Raw genomic sequence first — 19,118 nt, 5'->3', positions numbered from 1 at the left:
AAACCAGCTAAGACAAGCTCAGGCTGACTTAAGCAGGGTCAGCCCTAACTAAGCAAGTATATCAATCTACTTCAGTAGACTACTAAGATTGCAAAAAACCTGAATATTCTGAGTACGAAGTATAAACTGTTTTGATGAAATTCCCACCAGCAATAAAATGTTTATCTTAATCTGACTATTCTTGTGTCTTGTTTGTTGCAGATTTTTGAAAAGCCTGTGTGGGAATCTACACAAGCACATGGAGACTGATTTGGGCTTTACCACCGTCCTTGAGGACTTGTTTCTTGGTGGAAATCCACCATTGTGAGGCCCTACGAAGGTGAACAACGGTTGTCCCATCAGTACACGGTTCTCCTTTTCAGGAGTTTGAGGAGAAGAAGAAAAATAAACAAGCGAGGGAAAAGATCTTCATGACCGCCAGAAAATCCAGAGAAAAAATACATTGAGACACAAGGAGCATAATGTGGACACTAAACATGACACGTGTCTCGATCCTATTTCTCATCCATGTCCTTCTGGTTGGATGGGGTCAAGCAGCAGAAGACGACGTCACCCCTCGCCTCAGTTTCTCTTACAGTAAGTGCACAGAAACACACATGTACAACTCAGTCTGACCATTTACTGAAAGTGTGTAAAAGAGCCGAATGGTACAAGACTATAAATAAAGGCTGGTTTGGAGTCAACTTAAGAGCTCTGAGGGAGCTACGGGCTGAAGACCCTGTCATCTCCCACAGACAGTAACACTTGCTGAAGTGTTGATAAACAGAAAGCAGATACCAAGGGCTGATTGGTTCATGCTGGCCTCCGGCGTGTTTGTATGGAGGTGGATTACCGCATTTACAAAACCACTGTGCCACTGCGAACATAATGTGCAACATACACATGCATCTCCACGTCAGTCATCTAAGAACAACAAAGTGTCTATTATAAACTTCTGAGTGGTCTTACTATTCTTCAACAGCATAATACGTCCCCTCTCGCTCATAATGATCCCTTAGCTGCGTCTCTAACATAACATCTGTCATGTTAAAGACAAACCACTTCCTCTCGTGTGAATCGCAGGCGATTTTGGGTGCGTCCATTCATGTTTTTGCAGGCTTCGGTGAATTGTGAAGAGAAGAGGCACAATGAGTCTGTAAACACAGTGCACTATGGCTTTATTAAGTTACTATGGTACTATGGTACTATTGACCGTGTTAGATGATGGTTTTCATCACTAAGGTACAAGTCTTTTGTGATGGAGAATGTTGACGCCTTTTAAGACAATAGTGCGGTTTTTGTTAAAGCAGTGGCGTGCAACACACAGTTGTTTCTAATTTAATACATACAATGGCATGTTGTGTAGTTTGAAGTGTAAATGAGACTATTTATTTGTTGTTTCCAAGTACACAAATCCTTCAAGTCATGGGCTTGCTGTGTTTGTCCTATGTGTCTTCATCATGTTGGACAAAGAAACATGTTGTCAACCTATATTCATACCCACCTGCGCATCCTTTCCACATTCACTTCTCACCTTCATTTAAACTGGCTCAGGATGTGATGGGGTTATACTAAACCTGCTAAACCTGCCTGAACATGTTGACTGCCTCTTTTGAGGGTCTACCTGCATGGAGGTCTTGTTCTCCTGCCAACCATAGGAACTTCTCTTCTCTTCTCTTCTCTTCTCTTCTCTTCTCTTCTCTTCTCTTCTCTTCTCTTCTCTTCTCTTCTCTTCTCTTCTCTTCTCTTCTCTTCTCTTCTCTTCTCTTCTCTTCTCTTCTCTTCTGGAAGGTGCGGTGGTGGAAGGTGCGGTGGGGAAGAACGTTTCAGTTTAAACTGTCTGCTTAAATATTTTCTTTATCTTTACTTTCTATTTTTCTTTTTGTTTGTCTAAAATATCCTAATTTTGTTAAGTTAGAATTTGGTTTGTGTCGTTTTCAAATTAATTGGCGAGTGTGAGAATGCCATTGCTCCCAGGTGAGCGTGCACCATCTCCTTCACTCCGCCATGGCGTTAGGTGTGTGCCGGAACAGGGAGTTACTGTGGAAAGTGTGCTATTAGCAGTGGGAGAACAAATCGGTTGTGAAAATACAGTATATCTTCGGCGTCTAGGATGAACAAAGCGGTTGTTGTCTTTCTTAAAGAGGAGCAACTTGTTGCACAACTTTTGAGAGTGGCGTTTTTGTCCAGTCCTTCCTTTGGCTACGTTAACGTTTAAGGTAATTATTTCGAATGTACCGCCGTTCATCCCCGATGAAGTTATTGAGAGAGAACTCATTAGGTTTGCAAGAATCATGAGCCTGTTAAAAGTCATATCAGTGGGTTGTAAAAGTTCGGAATTGAAACATGTGATGTCGTTTCGATGACAAGTGTTTTTAAAAGAGCCAACGCTGGATATATCGTTTTGGGTTATGGATGAAGGTAAGTCGTTTATGATTTATGCTTCTACTGCTGGATTGAAATGTTTTGAATGTGGTGACATTGGTCACAAGCGAACTGCTTGTCCTCATAAAGTTCAAACGAACATGAATGAGGAGGATAACGTTGATAATGTAGTCTCTGATGTAAATGAACCGGCTGGAGAGAATAGTCAAATAGAACGAACGGAAACGGTAACGGTAACTGAACAGGCTATAGCTGAAGTACACGAGAGTGATATTGAAGGAATTGAGGTTCAGGAAAATGCAGTACAAGATGAAAGTCAGTCTGTAGTTGTACAAGATGATATGGATGAGAATGTTTTGAGTTCTGAGACTGCAAGTACTAGTGGAGTTGGAATGTTTAATCAGAAAATGGAAAGTACTGGAGAAGGCCTACTAGAGGATGAAAATATAGTAGAAATGAGAGATGAGGATACATTCTCTCAAGTGTCAGGTTTTTCTGAAACAGGGTCTCAAATGGGAGATAGTAATCTTAATTCTCAAGAGATAAATTTTTTTTTTGGATGAGCAGTAAAAATAAGAGATTTTTCCTGTCCTATCTTTTCCTGCTCTTTGCTGTCTCTTCCTCTTTTATTAATATGGGGCATATGAGAATAGGCTCTTTTGATATAAATGGAGTGAGAGATCAAAATAAAAGAGCTATACTATCAGAATTTATGAAAATTATGAAAATTGAAATTTTTATGTTACAAGAGACTCATTCTGATAGGTCTAATGAGATAGAGTGGGGCATATGGTGGGAGGGAAAATATGCACTCAGTCGTGTTTCTAGTACAAGTGCTGGAGTTGCTGTTCTGTTTTTAAAAACTTTAACTGTTGATATTTTCAAAATTGAAGAAGTAGTAACTGGAAGGGTGTTATTTGTCCATGCAGAAGTTGAAGGAATAACATTTTTATTTATTAATGTCTATGCACCAAATGTTGGGTCAGAGCGAATTGAGCTATTAAATATAAAGAGTCATATTTCACAATATGATAAAAATGTTTGCATAGTTATGGCTGGGGACTGGAATTTTACTGAAAATTTTAATGTTGATAGGAACAGCGAAGAACCTCGTTTTCAATCAGGTGTAGTGCTCTCTAAAGTGATTCAAGAACATGATTTAAGTGATGTCTGGAGAAATAGGAATGAAGGGATAAAACAGTATACATGGATTAAAGCAAGTAATAATGAAGTTAAGGGGGCTAGATTAGATAGGTTTTATATGATTAAGTCTTTTAATAATTGAGTGATGGATGCTGCCATTATTCCTAGTGGTTTCTCAGAGCATCACATGATAAGTATCGCAGATCGCAGCATTATTGCCTTTTTAATAATAATTTTAAAAAAGTATATAAGTTATTTTGTGAGAGTTTTACTCATCTTTGGGAAAATTGGAGGTTAAAATTAGAGATATAGTGCAAAAATTGCAGTGTGAAATAGGTGAAATGGAAAAGATGATGTTGGACAATGAAGAAGGGATTAACAAAAGTGATGAATTACAAGAGCAAGTTAAAAATGCTTTAATAAGGTCACGTTTTTGTTCTATTAAGGATATGGATGCTCCCAGTGCTTATTTTTTTAAACTGGAGAGAAATGTGGTGCAGCATAATCTTATGCTTCATTTAAGATGTCCAGATGGGACAATTACGGACAATCCAAATGAAATGAGAAAACTTGCTGTTGATTTTTATTCTGGTCTTTTTAATGCTGAACAATGTGATAAGGAGAGTGTTGCAGATCTTCCAAAGTTGCAACCTAAACAGAGAGAAAATTTGGACAGTGACATTGCTTTACAAGAGCTCACAGATGCAGTTAAACAACTTTCATTGGGACGTTCACCTGGGATTGATGGAATAACCACAGACTTTTATCATTATTTCTGAAACATATTGGGACAAGATTTCTATGAAGTAACAAAAGAGTGTTTTGAAAATGGCATTCTTCCAAGTAGCTGCCGAAGAGCAGTATTGTCCTTGCTACCTAAAAAAGGGGACTTAAAATTTTTGAAGAACTGGAGACCGGTTTCACTTTTATGTACGGATTATAAAATTTTGGCAAAATGTTTAGCGAATAGGTTAAAACGTTATCTGGACACAATTATTCAAAGTGATCAGACGTATTGTGTACCTGAACGATCTATTATGGATAATCTTTTTCTTTTAAGAGATTCTGTTGACTTGAGTTTCAAAGAGAATATTAATATGGAGTTTTATCAATAGACCAAGAAAAAGCCTTTGATAGGGTTGACCACGGACAGGTTTATTTCTTGGGTAAAACTGTTATATCAAGATGTTTCTGTATTGGTGAAGGTGGGAAGAGGGTTGAGTTCATCAGTCCCTGTAAAAAGAGAAATTAGGCAAGGATGCCCACTCTCTGGACAATTATATAGCATTGCCATTAAACCACTATTAAGAAGAATTAGAAGAAATCTTAAAGGGTTTTTAATACTAAATGATTTTAATTGTAATAAAATTGTATTATCTGCTTATGCTGATGATATAACAGCTTTTATAAATGGACAAGAAGATGCCATCAATCTTTCAAAGAGTATAGAGGTATATGAAAAGGCATCTACTGCAAAAGTTAATTGGAGTAAGTGTGAAGGATATGCAGGTCAATGGATAAATCAAAGGCTTCCAGATTTACTGGGAGGGTTAAAGTGGGGGAATGAAGGTTTTAAAGCTTTGGGTGTTTTTTGGGGGTATTCTAGGTTTCAGGAAAAAATTGTCAGGGACTGCTGGAGAAGGTGGTGGCCTGATTATCTAGATGGCGATGGCTATTACCACAAATGTCTTACAAGGGGAGAGTTTTGGTCATTAATAATTTGGCTGCGTCCACATTATGGCATAAGTTAATGTTGGTTGAACCACTAGAAGAATTGGTGACTTCTATACAAAAGAGACTAGATGATTTCTTCTGGAATGGCAAACACTGGATTCGTGCTGCACAACTTTATTTGTCTCCTTGTGAAGGAGGACAAGGATTGATAGACATTAAGAGCAGAATTCAAGCTTTCACATTGCTTTCAGCCCAAAAACTTTTGTGTAGAAAAGACTTGGTATGGACTCGTACCGCTGGTGCAATCCTCCGAAGAGCAGAAGGGTTGAACTATGATCTGCATCTTTTCTGGATACAAATTCAAGAGATGGACTTAATAGAGATCACATCTTTTTATAAATCAGTGTTACAAGCATGGGCTAAAACTTTCAAGATTAAAAGAGTCTTTGAAATCCCTAAATACTGGGTGTTGGAGGAGCCACTGTTTCATAATCCAGTAGTTCATGGTACACTGATGTCTTCAAAGAGTGTACAGGAGAACATGCTGAGAAGAAACTGTACAAAGTTAAAGGATTTGGTCAGTTCGGATGGATGGACGTCTGTGGAGGATATAATGTTCTTCACGGGCCTGCGATCTCGATGCCTGGCTATTCGTTTTTTTGGAGGAAATATGTTCTTTTTTGCCGGGACATTATAGAGAATTTATACAAAGAGAAGATGTGAATGAACAGACTGACGGTTTACCTCAGAAACTGTTAATTTCTTCAATTTGTGACAGCAGTGTGTTAGAACACCAACCTATAGAGAGTTCTGAAGCTTTGGAGACATGGGCAGTTGATGAAATGTCTTAAAAGGTTTTATATAACCTATATGTTAAGACTGTTCATAAAGAGTCACTGAAGGAGCTGCAGCCGTTGAAGTGGACAAGGAGGTTTGGGCCAAACTTCCCCTTGAGAGATCAGTGGAGGTCCCTGTACAAGTTTCCACTAGAGAAGCGAACTGGGGATTTGCAGTGGAGGCTTATTAACGGGACACTAGCTACAAACAGATATGTGTCTCACCTTAATCCAGCAGTAATAGGGGAGTGTGAGTTTTGTTGTGAAGAAGAGACTGTGGGCCATTTGTTTTTGAATTGTAAACGATTGGAAGAGCTTTTTAAAGTTTTGATGGAATGGTTTAGAGGTTTTGGTGAAACTTTTCCAGAATGTGTTTTTATAGGGGGTGTAATGTATAGAATGTCAAAAAAGACTCTCTTAAGGTCTCTTAAATCATGTTTTAGGTACAGCAAAACTGTCAATTTGGAAGACCAGAAAAAATAAACTACTAGGTATTGGTGGAAAGGACTCTGGAAAATGTTGAAGGGTTTAATTGCAAATAGATTGAAAATTGAATTTTCTTACTATGTTTTGGAGGGAGATTTAATAACTTTCAGAGAAAAGTGGTGTGTAGGGGAAATTTTATGTTGTATTTATAAAGAACAGCTTGTTCTTAATTTTTAAAAGATTGTTGTAGTAAGTATGTTTTGGTTTTACATTTGACTAAAAGATTAAGGAGTGATGTCAACATGAATGAGGATTTAATAAAGTTAATATAAGATAATATATTTAATAAAGTTGTGTTAAACCTCTCATTATGTCTTGTCTCATTTCATCTTTTCTTTTTCTTATGGTCTCATAATTGTCTTCTCATCTCTTTTCTTTGCCTTTATTTAAATCTCTTCTCGCTGAATCTCTTCACTTTTCTTCTGGTCTTGTTTTGCATCATCTCTTGTGTCCTTAGTACTCTCATCTCGTCTCTTCTCTTCATTTCTCTTCTTGTCTCATTTGTCATTCCTCAGTTCTTTCTACTGGCTAACATTTTCTTGTAGCACTTTGTTCCTCCTGTCCTTTGCTGTTTGCTCTTGTGTTGTCCCCAGGATCATGCTGTATTGTAAGAAAGAATGCAGCTGTTCTTTTCACTGGTGTTTCTCTTCTGCCTGTCTAATGCAGCAAGGAATCCTGCTAATTCTCTCTGTTTGAGTGTGTTCTGGTGTGTCTGTGTCTCTGTATACACTGTCATTCACCTTAATGGTGAATTTCATGCAGGTAAACCTGAATGTACACAAAGTGCTCAGGGCTGAATTCACTAAACATAAACATAATCTTGCGTCTTTTTTACAAACCAATCATGGTCAAGTTTAACTAGCTGCTATATTAAATATGTGATGTGTAAATTTACACAAAAAATATAACTTGTGTTTAGTGGATGAACATTGCCTGATTTGCATAATTTCTTAGTGAACTGAAAATATGCAGATAATGTATCCAAATAAACACAGCTATAGAGAGTGCAGTTTATTCTTAGCAAATCATTTTTTTTTTTTTTTTGCAGTAGATTCTATATTTGGCAACACTTATATTAAACAAATGATTCTATACTGTTTAAATGGCTCAAATTACTGCCAATGAACTGTTCAGTGTGTGTAGCACTAGTTGAGTTAAATTCAGGAAACTGTTGCGGTCACACTGCAGACTCCTACCCACTGGTGAAAAGCCTCTGAAGTCTCTAAACCTGTAAATTGATGCAAAACAGACTACGTTCTGCAGTACAGCACATATTTGACCAAAGTGCCATCCCGCCATTCCAGTGGCACAAACATTCTTCTCCCTTTGCTGGTTTCCACCTTCCCTCCATTTTAATAAAGAACTAATCTGGCATGAATAATGAATGGGGATATGTGTGTATGTGTGTGTGTTACTGTGTGAATGCTGGTCTGCTTCTCATTATGTGCCTATCAAGAAGGATCAGGGTTTGTAGGAGGAGAAACTACATCTGCTCAGCCTCTCTTCTTTTGTTCCTCTCTTTGATACACACTATGCTGCAGTGCTTAAAGCGCATTAGAAAGCTATTTAAAAAGACACCTATAAGCGGTTTACACTAGAGCCCTGTGCTTATCCAGCCATTTTCTCCTGGTAAAGCTGGGAAATGCATCAACAGAAGGTACAGAATCTCTTGGTTGTTGACTGGTCCGCCACTGCTATTTATGAGTTACAAACATCAGTCCATTGTATTTATCCTTGGTTTATGTACCTTTAATACTTCTTGATTTATTACCCTGATTGAAATGACTTATCCTTACTGTAATATATAGCATGCACACGGTATGGTGCTCAAGCTTTGTGCAGTGTTTGATTCTTTGCATGTTTGAAGCAGCAGGGACCTGCACTATGTGTCAACCATGGAAGGCTTCCAAAACGTGCATCAAGTGGAAACAGTCCATTCATATCCAGCCACATGCATCACGTAGCTTCTCAGGTGGCACATTGTAACATGAGAGGAAGGAATGTCTCTTGTTTACTTGCTTAGAGCTGTTGTTTTTTTAACCCTACAACCAAAGCAACACATTAAAACCTATACACGCTGTTCCATGTGACACTGATTTGAACATATCAATGTTCAGTGTAGCATGGTTCATTAAAAAATGCAATAAAAGGAAATATGTTATAAGAAATATTTCTACAGTACCATTAGAGCAATTCAAGCAAACAGGATGGCAATGTTTTAATTTAAATTGAAGTAGAATTCAAATGAATTGGTATTCAAATAAATATACATTACAGTCATTTTCAACTAGAAGAGCAAAAAAGACAAACTTGTTTGAAAGTTTGAAAAACAGTTTAAATGTTTGACGTTTTATTGAATGGATGGATGGAATTTAAAGGATTAGTTCACCTCCAGGATTAAAATTTCTTTATAATTTACTCACCTCTATGTCATCCAAGTTGATCATCATGTCTCTCTGTCTTCAGTCATAAAGAAATGAAGGTTTTTGAGGAAAACATTCCAGGATTTTTCTCCATATAGTGGACTTCAGTGGGGACCAACGGGTTGCAGTTTCAATGCAGCTTTATAGGGCTCTACACAATTCCAGCTGAGGAGTAAGGGTCTTTTCTAGTGAAACGATTGGTCATTTTCTAAAAAAAATATAAAAATATATATACTTTTTAACCACAAATTCTCATCTTGCACTAACTCTGCGATGCGTGTCCACAATTTCGCATTACGTAGTCACATTGAAAAAGTCACATGGTGTGACGTAGTCGGAAGTACCGACCCAGTGATTACAAAGCTAACAAGCAAAGAAAGTCAAACACCCTTTACAAAAAAAGGTAAAACAACAATGTCGGACGATTTTGAAGTTGGAGGAGAAAATGAGATGGAGTTTTTCGCCCTACCCTACCTTTTTAACTGAAGTACACAGACGAAGAACTAACCACGCATGACCTTTCCAACGTGATTATGTAATGTTTGAAGATACGCATCGCATAGCTAGTGCAAGACGACAATTTGTGGTTAAAAAGTATATAATTGTTTTTTTTCCCGCTAGTTAAGACACTTATTCCCCGGTTTATGTAGAGCCATCTGCACAATCTGGACCTTCAACCTGTTGGTCCCCATTGAAGTCCACTATATGAAGAAAATTCCTGAAATGTTTTCCTCAAAAACCTTAATTTCTTTTTTAACTGAAGAAAGAAAGACATGAACCTCTTGGATGACTTAGGGGTGAGTAAATTATCAGGAAATTTTTATTCTGGAAGTGAACTACTTTTTTTAATATGTAATTTGGCATATAATGTAAATAATTTGGCCTGTTTTTATGTCAATCAATGCTACGCTAACCAGGCTTCAACAAATTCAGTCTGAGTCTGACATAGAGGAATTTTACAGACTGCTGTGTGCTGCAAAATAGACGCCACTCACTTTCATTGCGCTTCCACTGTGATTGAATTGATCTTGGCACGACTAGAGTATATTAGAGCCACATTGTGAAATGCTGCTAAGTTTTACCAATAAATCAAACCTGTCAGACCCGTCAGACAAAAACAAGCGCACAGACTCCTACACCCACAAATATAAGTGTTTGTGTTTCCTTGATCGTTGTAACCGCATCCTGCATTTATTTATTTGTTTGTTGGCACCTCCCTCACGTCACCATGGTGTCCTAAAACTGGACCATCCTGTACAGTTTGATATATAATTATATCATGCAGATAGTAACTTTTGTAAGTTGCAGGTTTGTGTAAAGCTTGTTGTTTCATAGGGAAGTTTAATCAGCCTTTATTTACAAGTAAATGTTACCAGACAACTCATGAAAACCCTAATTACACCTTTCTTCCTTGTGAATTCATTAGATGCACATTTTGATCGAACCTTTAACTGCAGCCCCTGGCATTATGCACATTCATCCTCTTTCGTTTAGTTTTTTCGAGGCCCCCTCCGTTTGAACCGAGAGTGTTTATGTGGGTTCTACTGGCCAAACTCAAGTTTGACCTACCCAGAATTCCAGCGGTCACCATGGTGTCTGTGCAAGCTGCCACTTCTGTACTTCTCATGCTAACAAGAGAGACGTTGTGCCAGTTCACTAGACAAACACTAAACCCCCTCTCCTGAATGTCTCAACAGATTATACTTGATGTCTTAATGTTTTCTGTTTCCGCCTCTCTTGTCCTTCCTGTGACTTAAAACTGCTCTTTTATTATATCTTCTGTTTTTCAATATTTCATGCTGGGTTTTCTAAGTTTGGAGCAGGGAGACCCGTCCACGCACGCAGGTGGAAGAGAACAGAATGTTTCTGAAGTGTAAACTGAGTGTTGCGTCATTCCTTTCTCCTCCTCTGGAGAAGCTCAACAGTCATTTCTCATCAACGTGGGGCATTAATGAAAACAGAGCAGTGTGAGAAGGAGCCGTACATTTCCCTTTTGGGAAAACGGGTTGTCCTTAAAGGGGAAAGACACTAAGAGCACACTGTAAAAGAGCCTACAGATTCCCAGGAGCACTTTGCTGACCACTTCCTTTGGAAGGAAGGGAGCAGTTGAGAACAACATTGAATGCAATTTTATAAAATGGGATTTTATAAGATTATATCTTATAAAATATATAGAATAAATAGCCTATGCTTAAGTGAGTGTGCAGTTGTTCTCTTTCAATTAGATCATATTTTTTCCCTCAACGTTTGCTTTGCCTCACTTGCTGTAATAAGATTATATCAAACATTATGCCGTAAATGTGTCTGAACACAGACTGTATTCAAAAGTTTGGGGTCAGTAAGTTGTTTTATGTGTTTTTAAAAGAAATCTCTTATGCTCACTGCATTTATATTTATTGGAAAGTTAGTAACAGTAAAAACATTAATATTGTGAAATATTTCAATTTAAAAGAGCTGTTTCCTATTTTAATATATTTTAAAATGTAATTTCTTTCTGTGATGGCAAAGCTGAATTTTCAGCATCATTACTTCAGGTGTCACATGATCCTTCAGAAATCATTCTAATATGCTGATTTGGCACTCAAGAAACTTTATTAAACTTATCTAATGTTAACACACTTTTGCCGCTTAACATTTTTGCGGAACCCTTAATTTATTTTTATTTTTTTCATGATTTATTGATGAATAGAAAGTTTAAAAGACCTGATTTTGTTTAAAAAAAAATGAAATTATATTTTACTTTACTGTCATTTTTTAATCAATTTAATGCATCCTTGCTGAATAAAAATCTAAATCTTACTGACCTTAAGCGACCTTAAGAATATAAACAGTTTGCAAGACTACACATTTTTCATGGATCAACTAGTTGGTGGATCAATGTTTAAGTAAATGGCTCCCAATACTCTACAAAGCATCAGCAGACTTCGCTTTTTCCGGCAATTTCAGCAGTGCTTTAATGGAGGGTGTGTGAGTGAAGACAACGTCAACACAGCTGAGATGAGCATGCATTTGTTTTTGCCAGATTCATGTGGTTTGCATTGTCATAAAACAGTGCAAAAGCAGACTTGTTCCACTCACTTTTCGTTTCTGTCAGCCTTCGGGGGAACAATTTTCATTTCAGGGTGGTTAGGAAAGATTTTAGCTTGTATATCAACACTTTAAATGAACTCATATAGCTTCAGGACCAATAGTTTGCTTATGTTGTGAATGCAATGCGCACCAGTTTCACTTTTGCGCAATCTCAGCTATATAAATGTACTATTTTGCTAAAGTTGAAATATCTTGCATTTAAAGACTGATATTATTCAAAGATCATACAGTCCTCATCAAATTAAAACACATTTTAGGTTTAATATTAAGAACTGCTATACTTAGTATGTAATAAATATTACTTTTTACTGGGGAAGCACGATTATAGGTACCAGTTAGTTTACTATCCAAATGTTAAAGTATCAAACAAGGTATCTCCTCTGGTCTAAATTCATTCACTATTTGAGGCCTAACAAAGACCAGTGAAAAGAAAAGAAAAATATTTTGAAGGAGTGTTGTAGGAAATGTCCCACTAGGGACAGGCTGCAGGCTGTTAGATGATATTGAGATATTTCTGTTTCGGATGCACTTAGCAAACCCCAGCGGTTCAACATGCCTTTTTATTTGCTCTGTATATTGACCTTTGTGTTTTTTGTGCTTAACACGAGAGCTGAAGCCTTATATTAAACACAAGAGTACAGCATGGCATTCTTAAAGTGTAGTGTATATATATCCTAGTCCTAAATTCACAAAGCTAATCTGATGTTGATCTGGGAAAGTGCATTACGTCAGATTTGCTCCAACAAGAAAAAACATTAAGATTATGATTATGGTTATGAATACAGCTCCAGCTTCCATAGCTCATTTGTTCACCTTGACCCATGAAAAACTGTCCTTTATCTGCCATCACCATAAAGCGCAGGATTTCAAATTTACAGCGTGTTCCTCAAACAAACGGATCTCTGTGTTCCTGTAAATGTTCCTGAAAAAGTTGTCATCATAATTCTTAAGCCCTGTTTACAACAAAGCAATTGAAGAGAGCATTTTTCCAGACTGTTTTTCCCAACATCAAAAGCAGCTTCAACAGTCAGCACTGTGTCATTAAGGCAACAGGGGGCTTGTCATTCTCCTGACACCTGGAGATAACAGCATTTCTCCTTCAGCGCATACATTGTTTTCTTGGCGCTCGGGAAGGTGAGAAATAATGCAAACGCGATTGGTTTAGTGACATTAACCAATAGGTTTACAGTTTGGGATTTTTTGTAAATAGCTTTTAATCTTTGCCGTTTAATAGCACGACATTGCCAGCTGTACAGTGCAATTTGTGAAGGATTGTGATTGTATTTCACTTCTGAGCGTTTTCTTCTGAAAGCTCAAATCATCAGATACACTGTTTACTTAAATGAGCCGTCTGCCGAGGCCTAAACAAAACAGAGCTTTGATCTTTCACACTGACGGCCAGATTGCCTCACGCAGTTGCTCTTTTCAACGGGATGCTCTGTGTCTCTAATTAACTTCGGGCATGTACTGTTAGAGCAGCCGTAGGGAATTCCGCTCTGAAAACCGAACATGGAAGGGTTCCCTAAAAGCCTGCATAATTAATTTCTCTCTAAATGGATTAGAAAGCAAAGCGCTGCGGATATGGAAATCCATTTAGTAGTGGCTTTCTCCAAAAAAAAATGACATGTAATTGCATAATGGCAGTAATGATCTCATTCCTCACAAAGAGTCTAGCATGGCTGTGTCTCATAATATAATAGATCAAGATATGAGAGACTTTGAAGATTGAGGGTCAACAAGACAAGGACGTACAAGTTATGATATGTTGTACCGCTGTAGCCTCATAAGTACCTCTTTCTCTTGTTGACACTCTTAGCCCTCTTTCCCCAAGAGTGGGAACAGGATAAGCCCTTTTCCCAGAATGCATCAGTGCAGTTTGGAGGAAGCGAATGGCAGCTGTCGTCATGGAATTGCCCTATGGGAACTGACCTCAGTCAATTCAAACAATAATACCACAGACTCATTGAGAGAGAGACCATATTGTCTGTGGGGGGATTGCTAATGTTTCAAGACATTGGAATCGATGAGCAGGGCATCAGAAATGTGGGGTTAGAAGGGGTCACTCTGTCACCCTTATACAAGCTTATTTAAAGTTATTCTGGAACTGCATTCCATGTCATCCTTAATCAGTTTTGTTTGTTGCAGTTCGTTTTCAGTAGAGCAGTTCTTTCGTAATCACACCTTTTTATAACCGCCTAAGTGGTTACAGACAGAGATCTCGAGCATAACATGTGCGAACACAAAAACCACAACAGCCCGATATTGCCAAAGACCTTGTTTATTTGAAGTGGTTTCTCCATTTAATTAGTGCTGGACGTGGGCAGGTGTTTATACAGCTCTGTATACATTTTATAGCTTGTGTTGTAGCATGTTAGTCATTAACTGAACGTATAAATGCCTTTAAATCACAACATACAATGACCAAGACAATGCAACAGTAAATAACTACCGGTGCTTGCATTACTATTACAATTAATCATACTTAAGCCGACTTTTCACTATCTATGAAAAACAACAAATGACAATATGCGTATGCAAAATTTTTAGATGAGATTTGAGCTTTTGAACTTTTGCAGCTAGACCGTAACGCGACTGCCCGGCCACGTGTGAATGTATTATAATTAAAATCATGAGCACGAGGTGTAAATAAACTACATATTTGCAGTAAAACATCAACTTCAAACATTATTTCTGCAAAATGGGCAGTTATTTGTTTTTTATGGATATAATTATTCATTAATTTTAACATTTCGAATTAGAGGTAAAATACAGTTATAAAAATACATAATATTATTTATCATTTATATTAGTTATATATTATTATATTTACTGATATATACTGTTAAGTCACACTTACTGTAATTCCTGAAGCACAACCCACTGTCATCATTTGGATTTTACAGTGAAGTAAATCATTCACATGTGTGATTTTCCCCTAATGGGGCACAATTATTTGCCTCATTGTGTGAGCTACAGGGAAAACGCTCCAGCTGTGGGACTATGGAGAATAATTGGGGGAACGGTTTCTGCCATGTGCAAATCCCACTTAAACCCTGTTTGGTTGCAGCTATTGCCCTTTGTCCTTGTCTTGCTAAATCGCCATTAAATTTCTCCCCAAACCCTCTGAAATGAATGCTGCCGGTGTTGAGTGGTGCCCCGTTTCATCCTGTAATCAAAGAGAGGGGAAATACGAGACACACAGAGGCAGAGACCCCAGTAGCGTGCCATTAATGTGCCGTGTTGATCCCTCCTGCGGTTTAGCAGACTGGATTTGGTTGTAATAAGCCCTCCTGGTTGAGGGCTGATGCCCTATTATTACCGCATTGTCTCCCCCGGGGTTCAGGAAGCGAGGGCTCAGACCCTCTGCAGCAGCTCCCAGAGACACGGACGCTTTTAGAGTCTTACCTCAGCTCAAAGTCACCCATGGGAGCATAATCAGTGTAATGATTACATGCTCTCTAAGTAAGACCTACCAGAAGTGGATGTCTTGCAAGGATTCTGTAAATCAAGTAAATCAATAGCACATCTTTTGTAACATTTATTGTAACAAATAACATTTATACCCAATGACCTTGTATTTTATATGATATTGGTGCGCATTAAGTCCATAATGAAATCAACAATCTGTACTTTAGACAACAGTATTTGTAATTTATAGTCACTAAAAGAGAAGTGTATAACTTTTTGGGTGAGTGAAAGTAAATTATTTTATTTTATTTTATTTTATTTTCTGCATAATAAACTGAAATAGAAGAAAGTATTTGACACAGAAAAATGCCAGTTCATGTTTAAACATTATAATTTTTCTATAATTTATTTTTTACTGAAAAAGAAGGAAGGATGTGACACAGGAAAAAAAAATATCACTTCATGTTTAAACTAAAACTTTTTTTCTTTTCTTTTGGTTGTCATTTGTGTATGTTGGACTGAAAGACAAGTGTAATTCAACCATTAAGCCAATGACAGATGAGGAGAACATTTTGTCATCTGCCGTGTAGTGATGAAGTTTGTATTTGCAGCCTGTTGACATTGATTCGACATGCGTCTTAAGACCAGAGGAGCTGCTATCTTGGAATGATGTCATTGTAGAATGGGAGTACTGCTTCGTTCTGCCAGCCTATAGAGAGACGAGATGAAAGCGTGTTTCCACACATTTCATTTTACACACTGTCTGAATCACCACCAAATTCTCAAGTGGCTCGTCTGAAGTCATAAAAAAAGCCATGCTAAAGTATTCTAAAGGAATTTCAGCCACAATGCCCTTAAACCTCTTAACAAACACCCCCTACTGGTAGGAAAGACACTGCTTCTTATTGATGCCTCAGTCATGGAAACAGAGAAACAGCCTGCAGGAGCTGCCATGATAATGATGCAGTGCAGAGTCTCTGATTAAGAAATGAACATCTGTCTCCGAGCTATAAGTGACCACACAAATGCTCATTCACATTGATTCAGACACTTTTTGTGGCTGTAACAGGTTTTAGCTTTCTCACTGCCAGCCAGTAGAAAACATATGACATTATTATCTAATACACTATCAAGCAGTGTTTCTCAACTGACCCAAAAATGAATCCCAGGTTTATTCAGGGAATAAAATAAAATAAAATAAAATAAAATAAAATAAAATAAAATAAAATAAAATAAAATAAAATAAAATAAAATAAAATAAAATAAAATAAAATAAAATAAAATAAAATAAAATAAAATAAAATAAAATAAAATAAAATAAAATAAAATAAATCAAATCAAATAAAATAAAATAAAATAAAATAAAATAAAATAAAATAAAATAAAATAAAATAAAATAAAAATATTAAAATAAAATAAAATAAAATAAAATAAAATAAAATAAAATAAATCAAATCAAATCAAATCAAATCAAATCAAATCAAATCAAATCAAATAAATCAAATAAATCAAATCAAATAAAAATATTAAAATAAATCAAATAAAAATATTAAAATAAATCAAATAAAAACATAAAATAAAAAAATAAACATTAAAAATGATAATTGTGAATTTTATGATAGCAAAACAAATATTCTCATACTTGATCATTTTCATTATAACTATGCACAGTAAACGAGAATATGACCAGACCCAGACACAATTGAATATTGGTTAATTTGACAAAAAAAAAAAACAGAAAAATAAAATTATATTTTCTTAGTATTAGCATATATAAATATTTTTATACAATAATATTATACAAAGCTACAATGTAAAATCTGTGTCTTGAAGACAAACTAACTGAAAAGCACGATACATATCTGACTTTTGCACATTTATCATATTTCCAGCAGTAAATCTTTTTGGCTCGGTTTTGCTGACATTCTTCCCTTTCCCCTCTGTTTTTTCCATATCTGCTCATAGATGCAAACGAGAGGTCGGCCAAGAGATTTTCACCCAATGGAGTCTTCAATTACACCTCTCTGCTCCTCAGTAAAGAGGATAACATGCTGTACGTTGGTGCTCGAGAGACTCTCTTCGCACTCAATATCACCGATATCAGCAGAACACAGCTGCAGCGTAATGTGAGTATGTCTGTGTGTTTTATTATGGAGGATGTATAAGCATGTGCATTAGTCTGTAATATGGGCATAAGTAAACGAGAGTGGAATATTGTTAATGTTGGGTATAGACATCACTTAAGCACACCCATAAGTTTTGTACACATATAAGAGTGAATACAGGTAAAGTGGATCAATTTTTTTTCTGACAATTTGTCATTGGTTTCATAGGAATCAATTTTCAATAACTCACCAATGCAGCTCACTTGAACAGCTCAGTGAATGATTAACAATGAGTTAAATTTCATTTGTTCATCACACAAAACTATTGTATGATTCCAGAATACTTGAAATATAGTACAAAAGTCAGTAAAGACCAACTTTCTGATTCTTTTATTGGTCTTTTGTGTCCTTTTTGAAGCTTGGAAGCTTTAGTTTCCATTCATTGTGGGTGTCCTACTTTACCAGTTGTCCCACTTCCACCTATTGTATTTTTGCAAGGTATTATTCTATATTTTTCAACAAATTAAAGGGATAGTTTACTCAAAAATGTTGTCCTCATTTACTCACCCTCATGTCGTTATGAGTTTTTGTCTTATGTCGAATAAAAGAAGTTATTTTGAAGAATGATGGTAATCATAGTATTTCTTTCCCTACTATGGAAGTCAGTGGGGACCAACAACTGTTTGGTTCTTCAAAATACCTTCTTTTGTGTTCAACAATGAAAAAGAAACTCATACAGGTTTGTAACGACATGAGGGTGAGTAAACGATGACAAAATTTTCATTTTTAGGTGAACAATTCCTTTAACTTTTTAAGTCATAAATAGACTTTCAAAGTTCATAGCAAATATTCTGCGTTGCTTGATTCATTCTGAACCTTACAGAAAGGCGAGACTGCAATATGCTACAGCCAACTCACTGTGACTCACTGTTGGCCCACTCACATCCGTGTTAATGCATCATGTTTCTGTAAATGCACACTTTAATGTAACTGCAGCTTGCGATTTTCACTTTTTCAGTTAACATGGAGCACACCACAGAGAAAGAGAGAGGAGTGCAGTTTCAAAGGGAAAGATTTACAGGTGAGTGAATGAGATATTCATCAAACCAAGTGGAGAGATGTCTGTACATTTCAGCATGAAGTGCCATGTCGATTCATATAACTCAAGTAAGAAGTCGGCCTCTAAAATAGATATTTGCAAAATGACTGTGCTAAATTTGAATTTGAGAAACTGCCCGTCGCACTACTTTCAGTTTGTAGGGCCTGTTATTGCCTTGACACGTCCACACTGTAATTTCCCTGAAAGCTTGACACTGCATAAGGGCTGTTATTAGATTAATAATCTGCATGCCTAATTTGCTGCCAGATTGATTTGTCTTGGGAGCCAGGTTTGGATGGATGTTGGGACCCTGATGAAGACGCAGTAATAACTGCTGTTTCTTGAGACCGATGACACACAGCTGCCAGAAACCTCTCCCAGACTATTACAGAGGATTTAGTGATGTGAAAACAAGTTCTGAGCCGGGCAACACTTGTGCACACAACCTGGTGCTTGCTTTGAACATTTGCCTTTTTTTATAACGTTCAAC

At 36.8% G+C, this 19,118-nt stretch overlaps 1 protein-coding gene across 6 annotated transcripts in view; it reads left to right on the top strand.

Moving 5' to 3' along the window:
• Window positions 1-19,118, top strand: part of sema4ba (sema domain, immunoglobulin domain (Ig), transmembrane domain (TM) and short cytoplasmic domain, (semaphorin) 4Ba) — a 138,333-nt gene that overhangs the window by 94,906 nt on the left and 24,309 nt on the right. For all 6 annotated transcript variants that reach the window (XM_058751467.1, XM_058751468.1, XM_058751469.1 and 3 more), the window contains 3 exons: window positions 202-576; window positions 17,390-17,550; window positions 18,548-18,610. In XM_058751467.1, the coding sequence (XP_058607450.1) occupies window positions 462-576; window positions 17,390-17,550; window positions 18,548-18,610 (339 nt within the window). In that variant the 5' untranslated portion in view covers window positions 202-461. The remainder of the gene's footprint in view (window positions 1-201; window positions 577-17,389; window positions 17,551-18,547; window positions 18,611-19,118) is intronic.

The sequence above is a fragment of the Onychostoma macrolepis genome, chromosome 18, assembly GCF_012432095.1.
Source record: "Onychostoma macrolepis isolate SWU-2019 chromosome 18, ASM1243209v1, whole genome shotgun sequence".
In the NCBI taxonomy this organism is placed as follows: Eukaryota; Metazoa; Chordata; class Actinopteri; order Cypriniformes; family Cyprinidae; genus Onychostoma; species Onychostoma macrolepis.
This window is presented reverse-complemented; position numbering and strand designations above follow the sequence as displayed.